Raw genomic sequence first — 23,090 nt, 5'->3', positions numbered from 1 at the left:
ATCCTGGGAATCAAATTCAAGTTGCCAGGTTTTGCTACAAGGGCCTTTACCTGCTGAGCCGTCTCTCTGGCCCTCCACCTTACTGTTTAAAGCAGGCTCTCTCTCTCTCTCTCTCTCTCTCTCTCTCTCTCTCTCTCTCTCTCTCTCTCTCTCTCTCTCTCTCTCTCTCATTGATTGGCTAGACTGTGGGCCAGGGACACCTGTCTCTATCTTACCATCTCTGGAGTCACAGACATGGTAAGCACACCTGGTTTTTATTGTTGTTGCTTTTGTTTTTGTTTGTTTATTGTTGTTGTTGTTTGGTTTTTCGAGACAGGGTTTCTCTGTGTAGCTTTGCGCCTTTCCTAGAACTCACTTGGTAGCCAGGCTGGCATCAAACTCACAGAGATCCGCCTGGCTCTGCCTCCCGAGTGATGGGATTAAAGGTGTGCGCCACCACCGCCCGGCTGCTTTTGTTTTTTAATGGGTTCTGGTGATCTGAATTCATGTCCCCATGCTTGCCCAGCAGGCACTTTAATCTTTTCAGCCCGTTTTCTAAACGTTAATGTGCTATAAACCACACGGGGACCTTATTAAACTATAGGTTTGCATTCAGTCTGTGTCCCAAACCGTGGTCCTGTGGCGGATCCAGGGCCCCATTATGTCTAAGGATGAACTCAGCCTGAAGTGGGTCAGAAGAGGGTTCCAGTGTGGGCCGGAGAAGTCCTGGGATAGGTAGCTGGTTCTGTGTGAATGCAGAGGTTAGGAATGCAGAAGGAAGGAAGAGAACGGCTCCTTAGGTGTCACCTAGGGTCCTGAGAACAAGGAGGGTCTTCCCCAAGTCTCTTCAGTTCCCCTGCACGGTCGGTCAGCTTCCCCACATAACAGCTCCACATGTCAACAGCCTGGTTTTTTAAGCAAAAATCAACTATACGCTAAGGAACAGCCTCATCCCCATAGTCAGGAAACATTGTGCAAATCAAGGAATCATTGCCAAAGGGAAGTCGAGCGGTCCTCCAGCTAGCTGCCGCAGTTAAATGGGAGCCCTGCTTCCTCTTGGGGAAGCATTTCTGCTGCCTCCAGGGCTTTGGCCACCTATAAAACGTAGCAATGGGAAATAAAGAAACCCTCAAGGAGGAAGCCTTCTTGGGGAGCACGGAAGAAGGAGCGGATTTTGTTCAAGCCATGTGCCCTATGATGGAGACCTTCGAAATCAACGGTAAAGTACAACTCTCTGGTAATGCGATCGCACAGAACCTTAATCTCTGGTGGTGGGAAGCGAGAAGAGACCCAACTGCAAGAGCTGCGGGCTTGTGACCCGGTGCGTTTTGCATCTGACTCTCACTAGTGAGACCGCATCGGGCTGGAATTCCTGGGAAGCCGAGCACAGATGCTGTGCCCTTGGTGTAGAGTCGATTTTTGCTTGAAGTCTGGTCCTTTTAAAAAGCCACATTTAGATATTTTCTCTGGTGTAAATGCCGATGCTTATTAAGGAAATGCCCCTTCTTTAATGAGTGTCTCAGGTGGACACACTCTGTGTGTGTGGAGATGGTGCTGCAGGTCGAAGGATGTGAAGGAGTCCCACGGGGCCTGAGATGCAGCTGGGACAGTGGTGGGCTGACCTAGCAGGCAGGAAGCCCCGGGTTTGATCCCCAGCACATAAACGGGTGATGCCTGCCTGTGACCTCAGCTCCAGAGAGGCAGAGGCAGAAGGATGAGGAGTTCAAGGCCACCTCTGGCTATGCAGTTTGGGGCTAACCTGGACTATGTGAAGTTCTGTTTCAAAAAGAAAATCCACAGCGCTGAAACCAAAGCTGTGTATGTATTTGAGTGGAAGTCCTTTAATATCCCTCAAGGGGCTTCTGTGATGGCGGATGTGCTGACCTGGGAACACGTTCTTCCTTTCCTGTCAGTTTCTCCAGCTTCGTCACTAGTTTGACTTAGATGGAGCACAACTTTCAAATATTTTTACAAAAATTTTATTATGTATTTGTGCGTGTGTGTGTGTGTGTGTGTGTGTGTGTGTGTGTGTGTGTGATGCATGTGCCAAGGTGAATGAATGGAAGTCAGAGAACAATTTTAAGAGTGAGTCCTCTCCTTCTATGCCGTGGAATTCTGGGATAGAACTCAATTGTTCAGTCTTGATGGTAAAGTGCCTTTACCCACTGAATTACGCCACTGCCCTCTAAAGATGTTTTAAATGGTCTCTCGGTGCTATATAGGTGAGCTATCTTTTACATCTTTAGGAATTTGTAGCATTTCAAGTCAGGGGTGGACTTGTTTGCCACTGGAGAGCTCTGATTTTCCATTCTAGAACATCCCATGAGAATCATCTTTCACAGTCATCAGCTGGAGTGAAAGGGGGTTGTGAGCCACCTGATGTGGGTGCTGGAACCTGAACTCAGGTCCTCTGAGAGTTCAGTAAGTGCTGTTGACCACGGAGCCTCCTCTGCAGCCTCTGTGCCTGGCTTCCCAACGGGCTCTGGGGATAAAACCCAGGTCCTCATCTTGCTAGGCAAGGACTTCACTGACGAATCGAATCTCATAGCCTCACCCTCTGGACTGCTTTTTAAGATACACTGTTCTAGAAAATTCAGTTGATCAGATACGTTCAGTGCCTACTACCTTCTGGACACCACACCGGGCACAGAGAAAGGTACTTGATGAACAGGGCAGCCGGCCTTTGGGAAAACACACTGAGGTGGGGAGAGCAAGCCCTGCCTCAGCTGGCCTTTCTAAACAACACTGGCTGAGGCTGAAAACTTCACAGGACATCACGGATGCAACCTGGGAGGGGGCCTGAGGTCAGAGCTGATGTCGCTCCGAAAGCTGAAAGGATGGAAGAAACTGGGCACAGAAATGATACAGTGGGGGGCTGGGGAGGGATGACACGTGTCTAGGTCTCTCTCTCTCTCTCTCTCTCTCTCTCTCTCTCTCTCACACACACACACACACACACACACACACACACACACACACACACACACTCTCAAGGAGTGCCCTTAGAAATCTAAAAAGCCCCATGCAGTGGGATTGAGGGTGGGATGGAGGACTTTGAAGCCTCCCCTGAGGTTAGTGAGAGGCTGGAGGGCTGCATAGAGGTTGAGTGCATCGGTCTGCAGCTGGGGTTGCTCAGTGTGGTGGGTGGGAGACAGGTGAGAGAGCAGGTGCGAGCCAGGGTACTTGGCAGCAAGAATGTCGGGGCAGTGGAGGTGGCTGAGCAGGTTAAGTGCCCGCCGCACAAGCCTGAGGACCTGAGTTCAGATCTCCAGCGCCCAGGTAAAAAGCTGGGCAGCGTTGCAGTCTGTACCCAGCACTGGGGGTGGGTGGAGACAGGAGGATCCCTGGAGCTCCCAGGTCAGCTAGCCTAGCCAACCGGTGAGCTTTGGGTTAGATGAGAGCTCTCATCTCAGAAAATAAGGTGAAGATCAACTGAGGAAGATACCTGATGTCAACTCCTGCTTCCACTTACATCTGCCCACGTGCGCGTACACACATCCTACAAATGGGAACATACACAAAACAAGGACATCTTATATGTGGGGGGAGGGGGAGAATGGGAGAGATGGGAGAGAGGGGGGAGAGAGAGGGGGAGAAGAGGGAGGGAGAGGGAAACAAAGAGAGGTGGAGAGAGAGTGAGATCACACAGGAGTCTGCTATGAAGCTCATGCTGTGTAAGCAAGAGGACCTGAGTTCAAATCCCTAGAACTCACATGTATACCTGTGCCTACACACACACACACACACACACACACACACACACACACACACACACACACACACACACACGCAAATGCTGTGTGTGTGTTGGATGTGGCACTCACCCTCAGGTGTTGGTCCCTGCCTTCCATTCTGTTGGATACAGGACCTATTGTTCTCACGGTTCCACGGTTCCACGCCAGCTGGTCACAGCGGTCAGAGATTTCCTAGCATCCCCTCCATCTCTCTGTCGGGGTACTGGGCTCACAGGTGTATGCTCTGTCCTGTTTGAAGTGGGTTCTGAGGATCTGAACACAGGTCCTTGCCCAGCAAGCACTCTACCAACTGAGCCTTCTCCCGGTCTCCACATTTTTCTTGACAGAGAGAGCCGACCCCACATGCTAATAGAGAAGTAAAGGCTTTGTAATCGTTTGTCATAATAATCACCTTTGACCCCCAGCAGCAACCCCCAGATGCCCCTTCTTCCTGATCTAAAGATAACCTAAGATACCTTGAGGCCTTCTCCTGACACATCTTCACCCCAGAGTCCCTTTAAGTTCAGCTCTGGTGATGGGGCTGCTGTGGTTTTACAGTCATTCTATGCTCTCCCCCACTTCTTTCTCTCTGTCTCTGTCTCTCTCTCTGTCTCTCTCTCTGTCTCTCTGTCTCTCTCTCTGTCTCTCTCTGTCTCTCTGTCTCTATCTGTCTGTCTGTCTGTCTGTCTGTCTGTCTCTCTCTCTCTCTCTCTCTCCCTCCCTCCCTCCCTCCCTCCCTCCCTTCCCTCCTCCCGCTCTGTTTTTTTGAGACAGGGTTTCTCTGTGTAGCCCTGACTGTCCTGGAACAAACTCTGTGGAGCAGGCTGGCCTTGAACTCACAGAGCTCCTCCTCCCTCTCCTCCCTGGGACTAAGGTGTGTGCCGCCACATCTGGTCGTTCTGTCTTCAAGTCTTGAAACTTCTGTCTTTACCATAGAGGCTTAGAAAAACAAAACTTTTTGTTGTGAAATAATTATTTAGAGTCACAGAAAGTAAGGAAATACGTCCCAGAAGGCCTTTTGTGACCTTTCACCCAGTTCCTTTCAGGCACGGCTTCTTGCACAGTTTTGGTACAAACCCGCAATCGGACACTGACACATCACCCCAGCTGCGGGCAGACTTGCACATGTGTATTTACCACTCTGTACTAGGCTTTAAGCCACAGGTAGTCCTCAGCCCCTCACAAGCAATCATTCACTCTGCCAAGGCCAATCAACTCCATCTCTACACTTGTGTTCATTTGGGGACATCAGACAAATGGCATCATATTGCAACCGCATTTCACTTAAAAAAAAATGTTCATTGGTGTTTTGCCATGGGCATTGGATCCCCTGGAACTGGAGTTACAGACAGTTGTGAGCTACCATGTGGGTGTTGGGATTCGAACCTGGGTCCTCTGGAAGAGCAGCCATCTCTCCTGCCCCCTTGTATAACTCTCTAAAGACTGGTTTTGAGGTCAGCAGGACAGCTCAGTAGGTAAAGGTAGTTGCTGCCAAGCCTGATGACCTGGGTTCAAACTCCAGGGTCCACATGGCAGAAGGAGAGAACTGACTCCAACAAGTTGTTCTCCACATGTGTGCCATGGCAGGTTCGTGTGTGTGTGTGTGTGTGTGTGTGTGTGTGTGTGTGTGTGTGTGTGTGTGTGAAACACATACACAAAAATGTAATAAGATTTGCTTTTATTTTTTTCTGTTTTTGCATGTATAATGTGTGGGATGCATGTGTGTGCATTCGTGTATGTTATATATGCATGTGTGTGCATTCGTGTGTGTTATACACGCATGTGCACATGCCATGCCATGCAAGTGGAGGTCAAAGGACAGCCTCAGGTGTCAGGTTTCAGCCTCTGTCTTGTTTGAGATGGGGTCGCTCATTCTGCGGCTGGCCTTGAACTTCTCGGGGTTCCCCTGTATTCTCCTCCCCTCTCACCGTAGAAGCCCCGGGTCACACCTGTGTGCTACTGCAGCCACCGTGAGGTGGACTCCGGAGGGTCTGAGTCAAATCCTCGCAGTTTCACGGCAAGTGTCCGCTCCACTAATCCATTTCCCTACCAGAACTTGCAATTTTATCACCCAGTGTAATGCCCCCGAGAGCCTTCAGGCAGCCGGATCCGGATAGATGGTTCTTCTGAATAAATAGTGACCCACAGTACGAAGGCACCACAGTTCAAATGTTTCCTCTTTGGGTTCCTACAAGTAAAGTTGCTACAGCTATTCATGAAAATTTTTCATGTGAATATGCATCTCATTTCCACAGCATCTGAGGATAGACTGTTTTAGTGCTGACATGCCGTCTTTGCTTTCCATCAGCAATCCGTTATGTAAGAACAGACCGACATGTCACATGCACACCAAAACCAGGTAACCAACATACCAGTTCTCAGATCTCACACAGGGGCTTTAGGTGGTGCTTGCTGGCATTGTGTGACATGGTGGCATGCTCAGGGAAGTCATGTGGCCAAGTCACACCACGCAACAATGACAACCCTACCAGACATACTGTGGGTTCATAGCACGATTTTGAATTAAGTCTTGGACACTGAGCACTGAGAAACCTCTTGCTGATGCTGATATGTGTGTTCCCCCACAGTCAATAGGGTCATATAGATCACAAATTAAAAACCCATGTGTTTCATGATCTTTGACGCAAAAGTTTTGGAAAAATATTCACAAAACATATCAAGCAATAGACAAAGAGAGTCACGTGCTACCACAAAGTGGGCTTTATTCTCGGCATGCAAGGAAGGTTCAACAATGGTTCTCGTGTTCTATGACTAGCCCTCTCCCAAGTCCACCCTGTCTTGATTACTACATCATATAGAGCTGTTCTTATATTCCAATCTTCACAAGACTGTTGTAGTTATTCTATAGCCTGACCTTTCCACATACACTTCAGCATTAGCTTGTCTATTACTACATAAAAATCTTGCTGCAGTATTGGTAGAAATTGTGTTACACCTATAAATGAATGTATGAATAATTACAGGTTTAACCCATGAACATAGTATATCTCTTCACTTCTTGATTTTATTTTTCCAAAGTAGAATTTTGTAATTTCCAGCATACAAATCTTCATCTGTTTTGTTAGATTTACATCTGAATATTTTATTTTCTTTGGCCTAAACAAAAGTATTACCATGGGGGGGTTGTTAATTTTTAAATTAAAAAATTAAATTTTATTATTTTAAATTACATTCTAAGTTAAATTTAATTTAAAAAATTTAAATTAAAATAATAAGATTTTAAACTAAAATGATAAAAATTATTTTGTTTTATTTATGCATGTGTGTGTGCATGTTTACATGCTTGCAGGTGCCTGTGGAGGCTGAAAGAGGGCACCTGATCCGCTGGAGAGGAGTTCCAGGTGCTTGTGAGCCTTCTGATGGGGATGCTGGGTTCTGAGCTCTGACCCTCAGGAAGAGCAGCCAGTCCTCTTAACTGCTGAGCCATGATCTCTCCAGCCCAATACTATGCTTAATTTTGGTTACCAACTGCTTTTTATTAGGATATAGGAATATCATTGAATTTTATATGTTGATTGTGTATCTTACAGTTTTGATGAATTACTTATTAGTTCTATGGATTTCTTTTCAAGATTATTAGGGGGTTGTTGTATTGACACTTGCTTCTGCAAATAGGAACATATTTGTTCCTTTCCAAGCTGTGTCTCTCAGTTCCTTGTTGTTCTTTATTGCATTGGAAGGCTCCATGACTGTACTGAATAAGAGGTCAGGAATGGACTTCCACTTCTTCCGAGTCTCAAGGGAGAAACACTGTGTCGCTCACAATTAGCTTTAGACATGTGGAGATGCCTTAATATTATTAATTAATTAATTAATTAATTATTAAAAATATTTATTTCATTTTTATGTGTGTGTGTGTGTGTGTGTGTGTGTGTGTGTGTGTTCCTGTGTATGTATGCACACATCTGTGCACACAGCATCCAGAAAAGAACATCAGATTATCTGGAGTCAGAGGTGGCTGTGAGTCACCCGCTGTGGGTGCTGGGAACTGAACGCAGGTCCTCTGGAAGAGCAGCTAGTGCTCTTGATGGTTGAGAACAACTCTCCAGCCCCCGTTGTTTGGAAGTCTCTCACTGAACTTGGAGTTTATAGATTCACCTAGATTGACTGGTAAGAGGAGTCCTCCGTCTGTCTCCCCGGCGCTGGGATTACGGAAAATTGTCACTGCACCTGGCTTTTTACCTGGGTTCTCGTGATCTGAATTCAGAGGTTCATGTTTGTGCATCAAGCATTTTACTAACCAAGCCTTCTCCCAGCCCCCAGCCTCCTTTTCTTCACATCTTATTGAGGTCTGTTTTTGACCCGAGATGTGATCAGTCTTGGTGAATAAACGTTCTCTGTGTGATGAAGAAGCATGTGCCTTTGGCTGTTATTGGATGGAGTGTTTTGTAAATGTTCATTAGGTGTTCATTGATGGTGTCCCATCCTTCTGTGTCATTGCTGGGTTTTATCAGTTGTTGAGAGCAAAGTACTAAAATTAAAATCTCCAGTTGTATTTATCAGTTGTGTCTTCCTCCTTTTAGCTATATCAGGTTTTTTTCCTGTAGTTTTAAGTTCTGCTATGTGGTTTCTTCTGGATAATATGTGGTTGTGTCATGTTGTGTGACTCAGCTTGCCAATGCGTGTGCTCAGATTGGCAGACTTGGACCGTTTACAGATACACCAGTTATCCGTATGTTAGGGCTTCAACAGACCATCCTATTATACAGTTTCTGTTTTGTCCTTTACCTGTTTTCCTTTCTTACTTTCTGGGTTTTCTTTCTTTCCTATGAATTATTTGAATATTTTTTAAAATTCCATTTGAATGTATCACTTGGAGTGCTTTTTGTCTTGACTACTTCTTCCTTGCTGTGATAAAATTCCCTGACAAAAGCCACTTAGGGGAGAAAGTTTATTTTGGCTTAGAATTCCAGAGGGATAGAGTCACCACAACTGGAAAAACATGGCTGCAGGAGCGGAAGTGGCTGGCTGTTCACATTACATCCATGCTCAGGAAGCGCAGAGTCAATAGGAAGTAGGGAAAGGCTGTTAAGTCTCAAGGCCCGCCCCCGGTGACTCACTTCCTCCAGCCAGGCTCCACCTCCTAAAGGATCTACAGTATTCCAGAACAGCATCACCAGCCTGAGAGCAGGTGTTCACACACGTGAGCCAATGGGGCACATGGCACGTTTAAACCACAGTAGTTTATTTAGGGGTTCTCTGGGCATTGTAATATACTTACAGAACATGCCACTGTCTGTTGGGATTAGTATTTTTCCCACTTAAGGGCATGTATAGAAATTTTATTTCCATTTATGCCTTTCTACACTTTAAAAATACAATTATCTTAAGAATTTCCTTGCCATGCATTGCACACAATGTAAGAAGACAGTGTATTTGTTTCAACCATGAAGTGAGATTTTTAGAAACTCGAAGATTGTGTATATGTGTGTGTATGTCTCTCTGTGTGTGTCCTTGTTTCTAACCACTCCATTATTATTCTCTTTCTGTTTTAAAGCCATAGGCCTTCTGTTCTCATTTCCTGTTTGGAGAAGTTCCTTTAAATTCTCCTGGTCTCCCTTCATCTGAGATTGTCTGTATTTCCCATTCATTCCTGAAGATATTTTCATTCACAAGAGAATTCTAGGTTCGCAAGTCTTTCCTTTCAGCGCAGAGAACACAGTGTGCCACTTAGGTCTGATCTCCATGGTTTCACGTAGAGAGTCAGCTGTCACTCAGATCAGTGTGTCTTTGCAGACAATGTGTCCTTCCTAACTGCTCTCAGTCCCTTCTCTTTGGCTTTTAGATGTCCTCTGCCTCGAACTTCTCATATCTGCATGTGTGTTTGCATGTGCAGTGTGTTCCTGTGTGCATGAATGTGTGCGCGCGCATGTGTATGTGTGCGTGTGTTTGTGTGTGTATGTGTGTGTGTGTGTGTGTGTGTGTGTGTGTTCATGGATACAGAGCTATCAGACATCAACCTCTGGAATTGTCGTTCTTCAGGCACTGACCACCTTTTAAAGACAGGGTCCCTCACTTTACTGAACCCATAAAGTATACTGTCACAGTCTGAAATGTCTCCCTGAAATTTCTGCCCCGTCTCCATCCTTTACCTCAGAGAAGGCCCTGAGGGTCCACCAGAGGCTCTTTTTAGTCTCTCAACTAGGGAAGTTCTTTCTCAGGAGCCAAAGTCACACAGAAGAGACATTTACTTTGTATTTCTTCCACCTTCCAAGAGTTGAACAAGTAAATGTGAGCGTGAGCACTCCATCAGCCCCTCTACTGTGTATAGAGTGAGTTGGACACACCTACAAACCAAGTCCCTAGGCCTGTCTCTAGCCCAGATGGAAACTCTGAATTCTTTTTGGCATGGTTTTTTTTTGGGGGGGGGGGAGTGCATGTGTGTATGCATATTCACATGTATGTGGTTGCACATGGGAAGTGTATGTGGACACCAAAGGTTAATACTGACACCTTCCTCAATTGCTCTATATTTTATTAACCGAGACAGGGTCTTTCACAGAACTGAGAACTCTGATTCAGCTGGTCACTGTCTCCCCAGTACTGACATTACAGATGGGGGTAACCACACCCAACCAACATTTATGTGGGTTCTGGGGATCCAAACTCTAGTCCTCACACTTGCAGGACAAGGTCATGGACTCCTGTCATGCTTCTTGTTCTGTTTAATTGCTTGTTCCAAGCATGTTTTACATGCACAATAGTTTCATGTACATAAACACACACATATATGCACATATGCTTACATGCACACTCACATACACACAGAGACAGAAAGAGATAGACAGACAGACAGACAGACAGACAGACACACACACACACACACACACACACACACACACACACACACACACACACACACAAAACCAAAGATCAGGGAAGTAAAGCCATGAACTGCACACCTGCATCTTATGTCCTAGTAAATCGCTCAGTTCCCTGAGCCTCACAAGTGTTTAGGAAACAGGAATAAACTTCTTCGTCATCCCAGACTGTGTAAATGAAACCTGTAGCTTCAGCGGCTCACTGTGTAAGCACTAGTGACTCCAGCACAGAGCAGCCATCACACTGATGTTCAAGACTGAGCAAGATCTATCCATATGGTTATCCGCACGTGAGCATGAGGCCAGCAGGCAACCCCAGGTGTTCTTCCACAGACGCTCGGCACCAAGGCTGGCTGGCCAGCAAGCCCTGGAGACCTGCTCATCTCTACCTCACGGCTGAGGAACTTCTTGCCTTGTGGCAAAACTTCTTGCCTTGTGGCAAAAAAAAAGAAAGAAAGAGAGAGAGAGAGAGAGAGAGAGAGAGAGAGAGAGAGAGAGAGAGAAGAAAGAAAGAAAGAAAGAAAGAAAGAAAGAAAGAAAGAAAGAAAGAAAGAAAGAAAGAAAGAAAGAAAGAAAGAAATGAGAAAGATTTCGATGCCTTTCCTACTTTCCAAGGAAAGTCCCCGCTGCCCTGCATGTGACCTGGCACAGGCTGGCTCCTTCTCTGCAGCCCTGAAACCACCACTTCATTCTTGTATTCCAGATCCAGCACCCAAGAAGAGAAATGGGGGGACCATTTGCATGGCAGTCATGGCCATCTACCTGACCCTGCTCACAGCAGGTACCACTCTGCTGTTCCTTCAAGGTGAGGTGCTCCTGGTCCTGGTCCTGATCCTGTGTGGTTCTTTACAGAGTGGCCACCTAAGCTCCTTGGGTGCAGAGTTCAGGCTGAGTGGAGGCATCTTGAGAGTACATTTGCCCTCCTGCTAGGGTACAGTGGTTAGATCCACCAAGGTAATGGAAGAGTGAAGGTGTGTTTGTGAATGTGTGCATGTCTGTGTGCCTCTGTGTGTGTGTGTGTGCGCATATGGAAGCCAGATGACAGTTTTGGGCTGTTCCTCACTTCCTCTCCATGTGCATATGTGTAGGAGGTATACATACACATGTATGCACATGTGTGTGGAGGACAGAGGACAAGCTTGAAGATCATGCATCAGGCATTGTCCATTTTGAGTCAGGGTCTCTTTCTGGCTTGGAGTTCACCAGATGGCTAGGCTGACTGACCAAAAGGTCCCAGGGATCCACTACTGTGGGGAGTCCATCCTGTCTCCTTTTCCCCACAGTACACAGAGTTTGTATTTGAAATCCCATGCCCTACAGAAGTCATGTATGTGTGACACGGAATACCAGGAACCTGCCCCAATGTCTCAGGCTTCAATGAGGCCCCTAAATGACGTATTGGGTTGGGGTCCCAGCTCTCAATCTGCAGAGGCGGCTCCAGATCCTGGAGATGTACTTAGACAATGGAACCCTGGCTCCTGAGGACAGGTCATTCTTCTCGATGCAGCTGGCACATCCCAAAACACACCCGGTACCAGGAGCACTGGGGCTGCAAGTGCTGCAGGCCCAGCTCATTGAGGTCCGCACCAGCCAAGAGCAACTGCTTCTCAACCTCACTCGGAATCCAGGTACCACCACACCCGTTTCTGTGTGCTGGGGGTGGAACCCAGGGCTTCCATGCGTGCTGGGTGGGCACTCGACCAACCAAGCTCCATGCCCAGCCTGCAAAAGAGCCCTTTTGACCAACACAGACAGGCTCTCCCCTAACCACGGGAACCTCTGCAAACTGAATTGGGGCAATCTGAATATTTCTCTACTCCCTCGACTTCCAGGGATCCAGTTACTGGTCTCTGGAAGCTTACTTTCCTAAACAAATTCAGGTGTTGTTCAAACCTCCAAGGTGGGAAGACCCATGGGGGCCCAGCCGTCCAAGGCAGAGTCTGTGAGCTCTCTGTGGGGCGCAGGAGCAAACCCAAGCTCCACGCCACACCCTGGCTCAGCCGCCAACCCTCTCTCTTTCACTCACAGAGCTGTTCCGGATTAAAGGTGAACAAGGCTCCCCAGGTATGTTCGTTTCCTGTCTGACCTACATTGCCACCCTCTGGATGGCGCCTTAGCTGGGAGCCCTCTATGTATTTTCTATGTTCAACTCATCCTCCAGTGATCTGCTCAGCCCCTGTGCCGCCTCCTTCATGGGACCACCTCTCTACCACATGAAGTGAGGACCCCCAGCTCTGGACCTCTTCCTTCCCCCTTGTCCCCGATGATTGCCTCCTCTCTCCAACATCCAAACCTTGCCATCTTCCTGGGACAGTCCACCAGCTCCTCCTCCCATCTTCCCCAAATGTCCCAGGCTTCCAGAACCTTCTTTGTCTCCCAGAAGCGCTCCCATCAAGTGCCTTTGACTTACTTGTGTTGGCCTCTGCTCTCCCAGAGGGTTGTGATGACGACAGCGTTGTGTGTGGTTGACTCGACCCGCACACCAAAGGGAAAAAGAGATGGTTTATTCTGAAACCAAATATAAATGGCTGTGGCCTGTGAGTGGGGACTCGGACAGCCTCACATACCATGCTCCAGTGTGATAAGTTTCCTGAAATTTTGATAGTAACAGAGCAAAAGAAAATCATAAATCAAGGTGCTTTAAAAAATATGTAACTGCGAACATCAGGTAGGTGGGTAGGTTACTGCAAAGCTTCAAAACTCCTGCTTCAGGCCTCAGACACTATCTGATGACATGCTTAGCCTTTGGGCTGATAGAAACTTTGAGTCTGCCAGTCCATTCCAGAAGCCGTTTACCTAATAGTCACAGGTTGTTAAACTAAACACAGAGATGGGTAATAAATGGCTCTTACGGGGTTAAAGATAATTGAGGGTAATTTGGCTCTGGACTTGCAGCATTCCACCTCTCCCCGACCATGTGTGTTCTAATTGGTCAACAGCCTTGTGGAATATTCACCATAGGTGTGGCTTATTTCTGAACTTCAGCTCACACTTATACGAGCTAAGCAGTGCTGCTGGGAGCCAGAGCTGTGGGAGTCTGGGCTTGTCAGGTCCCATCCATCAGGCTACCATCTCTCCCTTACTTCACGGTTTGCCTTGCATGGTCAAGACCCCCACCTCCCCACCGAGAAGGCTCATTTGACAGCTACTGAGGGCAGGGGAGAGGCATGGGGCTCAGAATTCCTGGCTTTACCTCAGGTATAGGCAGTTGTTACCAGCAGCAAGCATCTCTTCCCAAAGCCACAGACTTCCCGACAGAGATTCGGGACACAGCCTCCCAGCCAGGCCTGAGTGGTACTTGAAGCCTTGTCTTTGAGGCTGAGCCTCCCTCAGACATCATCTACACTATTGTTTTTCATTTATTCCTTGTCTCCCAGACCACATACTTCTTGAGGAAAGCAGTATCACCCAGGTTTTGTTGTTGTTGTTGTTGTTGTTTCCTTCATGGGCTAGTCTGCCCTTGAGGCTCAGTGGCCATTTGCTGGGAGGCTGAGTGAATACATCGCCATCTACTATTGCTCGACTAGTTGTTATCCCTGCTCTTCATCCTCCAGGTCCAAAAGGGGCCCCAGGTGTGCCTGAGATCCCTGGCCTGCCTGGGCCACCTGCCCAGAAGGGAGCAACGGGGGTTGTGGGTCCACGATGGAACCCCAGGTTCAGCCTCTGCTTTTCGGCCTTGTGTTCTTCCCCTTCTCCTCCAAGCTATACTCTGAATCCTTCTTCCCTCTGTCACAAATGGAGAGATGTCTCCCTCTGAGTCCCCTCTCATCCCAGTCATGGCAGGAAGAATAAATCACACCAGGACACTGGTAGAGTGAGTGGCCAACGTTTATTTTTACCAAGCCAGGGAGGAGAAAGGGGGTCTGAGGGCAGGCGCAGCAGTCAGAGAGCTGGTGCTCTTGCAGAGGACCCAGGTTTGGTTCCCAGCACCCAGGTCGAGCGGCTCACAACTGCCTGTGGCCGCAGCTCCAGAGGACCCAGCACCCTCTCCTGGCCCCCACATGTACCCTACATGTGGCGTACACTCACGCAGACAAACACACAGACACATAAGGAATTTTTAAGGGAGAAAACGAAATACACCCTCAAGAGGAGAGAGCTGTCCCAGCCATGGGCACTAGCCACTGGCCGCTCCTATGTCTGGACTTAGTGTCTCAGTCTATCATTTCCCCCTGGGTGCCCCGGGGCATTCCTTTTCCTGAGATGGGTAAAGAATTGCTTTTAAAAACAGAGGTGTAGCTAGAGGTTTTCTGGTCCTGCCTGGCCCACGGTCAGGACAAATCTCTCTCACCCACCAGTCCCACAGCAGCTCAGACCCAACCAAATAAACACAGAGACTTATATTGCTTACAAACTGTATGGCCGTGGCAGGCTTCTTGCTAACTGTTCTTATATCTTATATTAATTCATTTCTATAAATCTATACCTTGCCATGTGGCTCGTGGCTTACCAGCATCTTCACATGCTGCTTGTCATGGTGGCGGCTGGCAGTGTCTCCTCCACCTTCCTGTTCTTTCTTTTCTCCCCTCTGTTAGTCCCGCTATACTTCCTGCCTGGCCACTGGCCAATCAGTATTTTATTTATTGACCAATCAGAGCAATTTGACATACAGACCATCCCACAGCACAGAGGTTTTTATTATTATTATTATTATTATTATTATTATTATTGTTATTATTATTGGCTTGATAAGTTTTGTTTTTCTGGTGGTATGTATGAGTGTGTAGGGGGGTATGCGCATGTGAATGCTGTACTAGAAGGAGCCAGATAGATGCCCTGGAGCTGGGGATACAGACTTCTGTGCCCAACATGGGTGCCAGGAACTGGCCTCAGATCCTCTGCAAGAGCATCTTAACTGCCAAGCCACCTCCCAGCCCTGGAGGTGGAGTTTGCTGCAGTTAGCTGTGTTAGCTGTAGAAAATGTGTTTCGAGGTGTACTCACTCGTGAAGTTGAGAAGTTCATTAGGGCAAAGGGCATTGGCACCTTGTGTGTGAACTTCGAGGAAGGATTCTCGAATCACCTTCAGGGGAGGCGATCCAGGTCCTGCTGAGACCAGCTCTGTGGCTTTGGTTTTCCCAGAATCCCATTCTCCCTGTTAACTGCTCAACTTGTTTGTCTTGTACCCAGCCAAACCCTCATATTTATCTTCCCCAGAGTTCCTAACTTCATGTTTTAACCCTAACATCTCCAGGTGTCCAAGGACCCCGGGGCCCACCAGGCGTCAAGGGAGAGGCAGGTGAGTAGACGTCACCGTGGGCTTTCTCAATGACAGGGACCCACAACAAACTCTAAACCCCATGGGATGGGTCTGCACAAGGGGAGACGGCTTGTATGAGACATGGGGTGGGTTCAGAGGTGGGAGGGGTCACAAACAGGAGTACTGTCCAATGGTGCCTCAGCCTGGACAGGCTGTAGTGTGTGTGCAGCTCTGTTGAACCTTCTTTGCTGAGGACTGCAAGGCTGTAGCCTGCTGGGGAAAGTGCAGCTCCGTGGTCCAGCAGGGGCCGAGACATCCACACAGATCCTGCCTTTGCGACCTTGCCTCCCTCACCTCCATGCACCTCGGTTTCTTTATACATAAGATGGAGTTGAGGCTTCTGCAAGGTGCTGTTATAGCACATTCTTCTCTCCCTGTCTTTGCCTCTCTCTCTTGTCTCTCTGTTTCTCTGTCTCTCTGCACATGTGCACACATGTGTTGTGTTCTGGTACACATGTGTTCATGTAGATGCCAGAGTCGACCTTGGCGGCTCGCCTCAGGTGCAATCCACCTTGTTTTTTGTTATTTTTGACTTGTTTTGAGACAAGGTCCCTCAGTGGCCTGTAACTTACTAAGTAGATTAGGTTAGCTAGTCCGTGAACCCCAGGGATCCACCTGCCTCTATATTGAGACTACAAGTACACGTCACCACTCCAGCTGGTTTTACGTGGGTTTGAGGAGTCAGACTCAAGGCCTTGGGCTTGGGCTTGCTTACTGAGTGAGCAGTCATCCCAACCCATTGTTGTTTGGGCCCAGTAATGACCCAGCCTGTCACTGAACTCCCAATCCTCCTGCCTCAGCCTCCTGAGTGCTGAGCTTACAGGCAATCATCACCACACCAGTTTCCAGATAACGGCTGAAAGTCCGCGATTGCTGCTAGGCCATGGATTAGCTTCTGTTTTTCAGGGTGAGGCTGAGACCATGTCTCCGTCAGAGTAGTAGACTCAGAGCTCTCTCTCCACAAGGCAAAAGCCCAGGGAGGTGACTGTCAGCCTTTGCAGAACTCTCCCAGTACCCCATGGCTGGGCCTGCTGCAGCGAATAATCCAGAATCCTAAGACCTTTTAACAGCGGTGAGCAGAGCCAGCTGGTTTAGCTCAAAGGAGAAGTAAACAGCACGCTTCCCCCTCCAGAGCCCCAGCAGCCACAGAAGGGTCTGGTGAGCAGAGAGAGCTACTTCTAGGAACTGCTCCATTGGGAAGGCGTTAACAGGGTCCCGGGAACCCACTGCTCTCTGTCTGGGTAGGGCTTCTTCCAAGAGGCTTTCAACACTGGAAAAGAAGATTATGGTGTGGTGAGGACCATGGGCAGACACTCACACCCCACACACACTGCTCCACCACATGCTCTCACACACTCACACACATTCATTTGTAAGCACATGTCTACACACATCATTGTGTCTTCACACTCATATGCTACACACACACAGAGCCATACATTCTCTCATGCACACATGTGAACACTGGGGCCTGCACATGCATGCATCTTCACACTCACACCACACACTCTCAGAGCCACATATTCATGCACATATGTGAACACATGTGTATGTACACATGAATACTCACACCATACATTCACACACTCATGCATGTATAGACACACATTTCAGCATACATGCATCCTCACACTACACAATCATGGAATTACATGCTCACATATTCATGCACATGCATGAGCACACATGTATACACACACATACCTCTTCACAGTCAGGTGCTCACACACTCATGCACACATGTAGGATTCTGCACATACTCTAGTGCTCACACATATTCACAGTATACTGGTACTCATGAGTATGCACCTGCAGATACTCACGGGTTCTATGCACAAACAGCCTCACACTCACACAGCAGGCAGGCCACTCAGAGGGGATCCAGTCTCCCTCTTCTCACCCAGAGAGAAAGGGGCATGGAGTAGGTTCCCCAGATCCCAGAGACTGCAGCCAACCAAGCCACTTGGAAAGACAGGCCCAGGCCATCCATCGAGGCAGTCTGGAGGTCCACTCTTCCTCTGCAGAGTGCAGGAGGAAGCTGGGCAGTCTCACTGGCTCTCTGCACTCCTCTCAGGCTCCCTGGAACCCACAAACCCAACAGGAGGGGATGCTGGCACACGTGATGGTGGCATGGAGATCATGAGCCGAGAGCAGCTGGCACCCCGGGGAAAGCTAGAGCTCAGGCACCCCAGGGAGCTGTCTCCACACCTTACCCTGCAGCCCCACTTCCCCCTTCCCTTCCTCACCCACCCTCCAGGGTCTCTCCATTTCTCTTTGTGCTCACGATCCTGCCCCAGTCCACTCCGCCTAGGAATGGCCTGCGCTTGGGGCTGTGTCCTGCATGCTCACCTATAACATACCTCAGTGTCCCCGGCAGGCACGTTATTTCCCATTTTTGTCCTGGGCACAGGAGCATTAGCGAGGCACCTGCAGAGAGCCCAGTCATCACCAGCCCCATTTTCCAAATGAGAGTGTTGAGGCAAGGGATACTGAGGTGTCTGTTCTAAGGTCATTTACCTTGCTTGGAGAGACAGCTGTGATTCAAACCCACTTGCCATCTTCTAGAACCTTCCTTCTGGGGCCAAGCACTGACCCCAAGCCTTTGGAAAAATAGTCACCTCCATCTGAACCTGCCTGGTACTCTACCACATATGATTGCTTGTGCATTTGTGTATAGAGTATACAGAGCTTATGCTGGGGTGCCTGTACCACTGCAGGGCCCCTAGGATGTCAGCTAACTGAAGAAACCACAGTGACTGAGTCCTTCTTTCCATCTCACAGGCCTCCAGGGACTTCCGGGTGCACCAGGGAAGCAAGGAGCAACTGGTAACTTGGGCTTCCTCTCCTGGGGCCAGCCATGCATTGCCAATTCCCATAGGGCAACTGCACCCATGTGGCTTCCTCTCCTGGGGACAGCCATGCATTGCCATTTCCCATAGGGCCACTGCACCCATGTGACTTCCTCTCCTGGGGCCAGCCATGCATTGCCATTTCCCATAGGGCCACTGCACCCATGTGACTTTGTCTCCTGGGGCCAGCCATGCATTGACATTTCCCATAGGGCAGCTGTCCCCACATGCTCTCTCTACAGCCCTGCCCTGCCCTCCTTTCTGTCTCAAGTCTTCAAAGAGCTTGCCACAAACATCAAAGAGATGAGCTAATGAATGTGTCCCCCGGTTTTCCCCAGAGATCCCTTCCCTTCCCTTCCCACTCTGTTCCGTCTCCAGGAGCCCACGCCCAGTGGGACAGTCGGATCCTACCTCATTCCTGTTCTTGTCACAGGTGCCCCAGGACCTCAAGGAGAGAAGGGCAGCAAAGGTGACAAGGGTCTCACTGGCCCCAAGGGGGAACACGGCACCAAGGGAGATAAAGGGGACCTAGGCCTTCCAGGTAAGAGTCGTGTTGAGGTGTTGGCACTCATGGGAAAGCTGGAGGGGGCGAGGAGCCTGTTCTAGCTGAGAACAGGGCTCAAGAACTTCCTGTCCGGCTGTTTAAGAGAAGCCTCGACTGTACTCCAGTTCTTTCCAAAAGGAATTAATTGATTTCAATTGATTCATAATTATTCATGTTTGTGGGTGACAGTGTGATACATATATTATACGCTGATTGACCCAAGATAGTTGGCTTATCTGTGACCCATACATTTTTATTTCTGTGTGGTGATAGCCTTCAAGATGCTTTTTTTTCATGAAACGGTTTGGACTCATAAGGCAAGGACACCCAAGTGTCTCCTGCTCCCTGCTGGTGTCTTTGTGCACATGGAACTCAGTACTTAATTAGCACTTGATGTCCCATCAGGAAACAGCCTTCTTTTTTTTAATGTATGTGTGATGTATTGTGTTTATGGGTATGCACATGTTTGTACATGTGTTGCTACTGAGTGACTTCCACCATCACTTTGCACCTTTTTTCTTTTTTTCTTTTTGTCTTTTTTGTTTTGTTTTTTATTGAAAATATATGTTTTCATGGAACACACTTTCATTATGGTTTGCTTCCTGAGATAGGGTCTTTCACTGAACCTGGAGCTCACTCACTGGCTGACCAGCCAGTCCCAGGGATCTCTGGCTTTCTCCCCCCAAACTCTAGGATTACAAGCATTTACTGCCATGCCTAGCTTTTTATATGGGTACTATGATTCAAACTCAGAACCTCAGGCTTATACAACAGGTACTTCACCCATGGTACCATCTCCCTGGTCCCAGGAAACATTCATTCTTTACGTCTAATCATCCCAAGCCTTGAACTAGTCTTACTCAGACCCAGGGAGGCTGGTTCTTGCTCTAGCTATCCTCTTCAGAGTCACTCACTAATTAATCAGGACTCCATTCTGGCTTGACTGGGAGGAAGTTGGTGTGCCCCTGAGTCCTCTCCAGGTCCTTGTCAAAATAACAGCATAGAAAGTTGGAGAGATGGCTCCCTTGGTGAAATACTTGTTGTGCAAGTTCAAGGGTGTGAGCTTGATCCCCAGAACCTATGTGGGAATGCCAGGCACAGTTGTGTATGCTCATAACCCCAGTGCCGGTGAAGCAGAGACAGGCAGATCCCTGGGACTAACTGGCCAGCCTATCTGCTGAGTTCCAAGGCCAGTGAGAGACCTACCTCCAAAAAAAAAAAAAAAAATCAAGGTAGATGACAGCTGAGGAACAATACCCAAGGTCCTCTGGCTTCCAAACTCATGTCCACAAGCACCACACATACATGTGCACCCACACACTTGAACATGCATACACAGGTACACACTTCACAAAACCAGTGCATTTCAATATTAGAGAATAGAGCTATTAATTTTTTTTTTTTAGTAAAATTTCTGCCAGCCAGTCTAGTAGAGAGCAGAAAAGGTTGCTTTGGGGTGACAGTCCTCTTTAAGACCTTCACCCCATGTTGGTCCCAGTAGGAACAGAGCTGGGTGTCCACACCCAGTCAACCACGTGACCTCAGTGGCTCTCAGAGCGGCTACCACTGAGCAAGTCCATTGTACAGCCCACCACCTGGCTGACCTGCCTTTCAGGAAGGTGGCTGCCCTCCATTGATATGCACCAGATACTAAGGGAAAGGAGGAGGGAGAGACAGAGGACTCAGGAGAGGACTAGCTGGATGAGTTCCGAATGCTGATGATGAGTGGAAAATTTGAAATCTTGGGTGCCAGAGAAGCCCTTGTCTGCGCCGCAGGCGGGCACAGAAATCACTGCATTGTTTTTCTCTTTCCCAATGACCTTTGCTATTCTCAGCATCTGGAAGATGCTTTCTAGAACATTCCAATTTCAGTCTGAGAGGCTATGAAAGATAACCCCCAAAATGGAGAGAGTAAAATGAGCCCCCAAAGTATTGGGTAACCCCAGACTGTGATCCTTCTCTCTGGGGTGGGGGTTCTGACTGGGATCCCGGCAGCCCAACTGTCTCTGGTGTCAGGTCATCTGGCCAATCTATCATGAGTTCGTGCCCTGTCACTGGGGAAGGGGCTCATTCCTGGAGGGCTGTGACCAGATGTTCCACCTCTGGCACAGGGCATTAGTTTGGAGTTTGGGTAAGATGGCAAATGCCATGTCCAACTTTAATTTCTTTTTTGTTTGTTTGTTGCAGGAAGCAAAGGGGACATGGGCATGAAGGGAGACACAGGGGTCATGGGTCTCCCTGGAATACAGGGAAATAAAGGCGACCCTGGGAAACCAGGCCTACCAGGTAAGAGGTTGTACTGTAAGTGCTGCAGACCTGGAGGTCTTGCCCTTCTCTCTTGTAGCCCTTAGAGTGACAGCATCCTTAGGAGTCCTTGTCCATTGCAGGTTTGGCTGGGTCTCCTGGAGCCAAAGGTGATCAAGGTAGGCACTGTGGGCATCTGGGCAGAGTGGCTGCGGTCCCCAGAGAGAGTCAAATAGGGAAAGTTACCCACTATCTTTCTCCCTCCCTTCCTTCCTCCTTCCCTCCCTGCCTCCCTCCTCTCTCTTTCCTTGCTTCCTTATTTTCTTTCTAACAGGGTCTCATGTAGCCCAGGCTAGCCTAAAACTTACTACTTATCTAAGGATAATTTGAACTTCTGATTCTCCGGCTCCCAAGTGCTGGGATCACAGGCGTGTACCACCATGCCAGGTTCCATCTCATCGTAGCGTTAGCCCAGAGAACTCCAGGGGCTTAGAAACCTGACTGTTCCTAAAAGGAAGAGGTCAGCAGGTAGAGCACAGACTCTAATGATAACCCTCTTCACATGTGTACCTCCTTGGCTGCTGAGGGGCAGAGCTAGGTGCTTCCCCCCACCCCCCACCCCCGAAGTTCCTAATCTGTCTACCATCTTAGATCCCACAGCCGTGACGGAGGAGACCAAGTCTGTGGCATTGCTTCTCTCTCACCCATAGGGCGGCTGGATAGTGTTAGGAGATGTATGGCACAGAGGGTAGGGAGCCCTTGTGCCACTCACCCCTAGCCCCGCCTTCACCATTTACCTTCTAGGACCACCTGGAGCGCCGGGTGCACCAGGTCTTTCTGGTGCAGCAGGATCTTCAGGTGCCAAGGGTGAGCCAGGCCGCACTGGTCCTCCTGGGCCACAAGGTGAGGCCCTTTATCCCTGCACTGGGAGAGGTATTCCAACGTCTGTCCAGCCCAATCCTTATACCCATGTGGTGTCTGTTGTGTAGGACCTCCAGGGATCCCCGGGATTCCAGGGGCTGCAGGTGTGAAGGGAAGCAAGGGAGACACAGGTGAGTGGGTGTGGAGAGGAGGGGAGCGGGGTTGCTGGATATTCTGGATGGACAGGGAGGAGGATTGCCCTCCAGCACCCCACAAGGGGCAGAGATTTTCCTGTTCTCTGGCCCCAGATGCTCCTGATAAAGGAAAGTAATTTCCTCCATTAAGTCTCCTTGAGCCCAAGGTCTCTGGATTGTTCTTTGCTGCCTATGTTTCCCAGAGAGCCTTGAATGCCACAACCAAACCTGAAGCATTACAGAAGGAAGCTGAAACCCTGTCCTAGCTGGGCTCACCTGTGGTGACATCAGCACCTAGGATTAGAACAGGGGGCAAAACTTTTCCCTTGTGTTCTCTGGGAACAGCTGGGAACACAGATCCAATCAGGGAACTCATGGAAGCTAGTTCACAAGCCTTTATACAGCTTAGTTGAAGCTGTCCATACACAGTGGGTCTGGGAGTATGTCCTGAAGTCTGGTCCCAAAGATCCTTTTTTCCAGATTCTGTCATGTAGACTAACACAGTCATTCTATTCTGTCATGTAGACTACAGACATTCTATTCTGTCATGTAGACTAACACAGTCATTCTATTCTGCCATGTAGA

General features: G+C 48.6%; 1 protein-coding gene across 1 annotated transcript in view; it reads left to right on the top strand.

Annotated features, from left to right (window-relative positions):
• Positions 1 to 1,004: 1,004 nt before the first annotated feature.
• Positions 1,005 to 23,090, top strand: part of Marco (macrophage receptor with collagenous structure) — a 32,541-nt gene continuing 10,455 nt past the window's right edge. The window contains exons 1-11 of the mRNA XM_006980950.4: positions 1,005 to 1,198; positions 11,259 to 11,360; positions 11,971 to 12,183; positions 12,584 to 12,619; positions 15,748 to 15,792; positions 18,595 to 18,639; positions 19,096 to 19,203; positions 21,394 to 21,492; positions 21,594 to 21,629; positions 22,255 to 22,353; positions 22,440 to 22,502. Coding sequence (XP_006981012.1) covers positions 1,090 to 1,198; positions 11,259 to 11,360; positions 11,971 to 12,183; positions 12,584 to 12,619; positions 15,748 to 15,792; positions 18,595 to 18,639; positions 19,096 to 19,203; positions 21,394 to 21,492; positions 21,594 to 21,629; positions 22,255 to 22,353; positions 22,440 to 22,502 — 955 coding nt within the window. The 5' untranslated portion in view covers positions 1,005 to 1,089. The remainder of the gene's footprint in view (positions 1,199 to 11,258; positions 11,361 to 11,970; positions 12,184 to 12,583; positions 12,620 to 15,747; positions 15,793 to 18,594; positions 18,640 to 19,095; positions 19,204 to 21,393; positions 21,493 to 21,593; positions 21,630 to 22,254; positions 22,354 to 22,439; positions 22,503 to 23,090) is intronic.

This window comes from Peromyscus maniculatus, chromosome 11 (genome assembly GCF_049852395.1).
Source record: "Peromyscus maniculatus bairdii isolate BWxNUB_F1_BW_parent chromosome 11, HU_Pman_BW_mat_3.1, whole genome shotgun sequence".
Classification (NCBI taxonomy): domain Eukaryota; kingdom Metazoa; phylum Chordata; class Mammalia; order Rodentia; family Cricetidae; genus Peromyscus; species Peromyscus maniculatus.
This window is presented reverse-complemented; position numbering and strand designations above follow the sequence as displayed.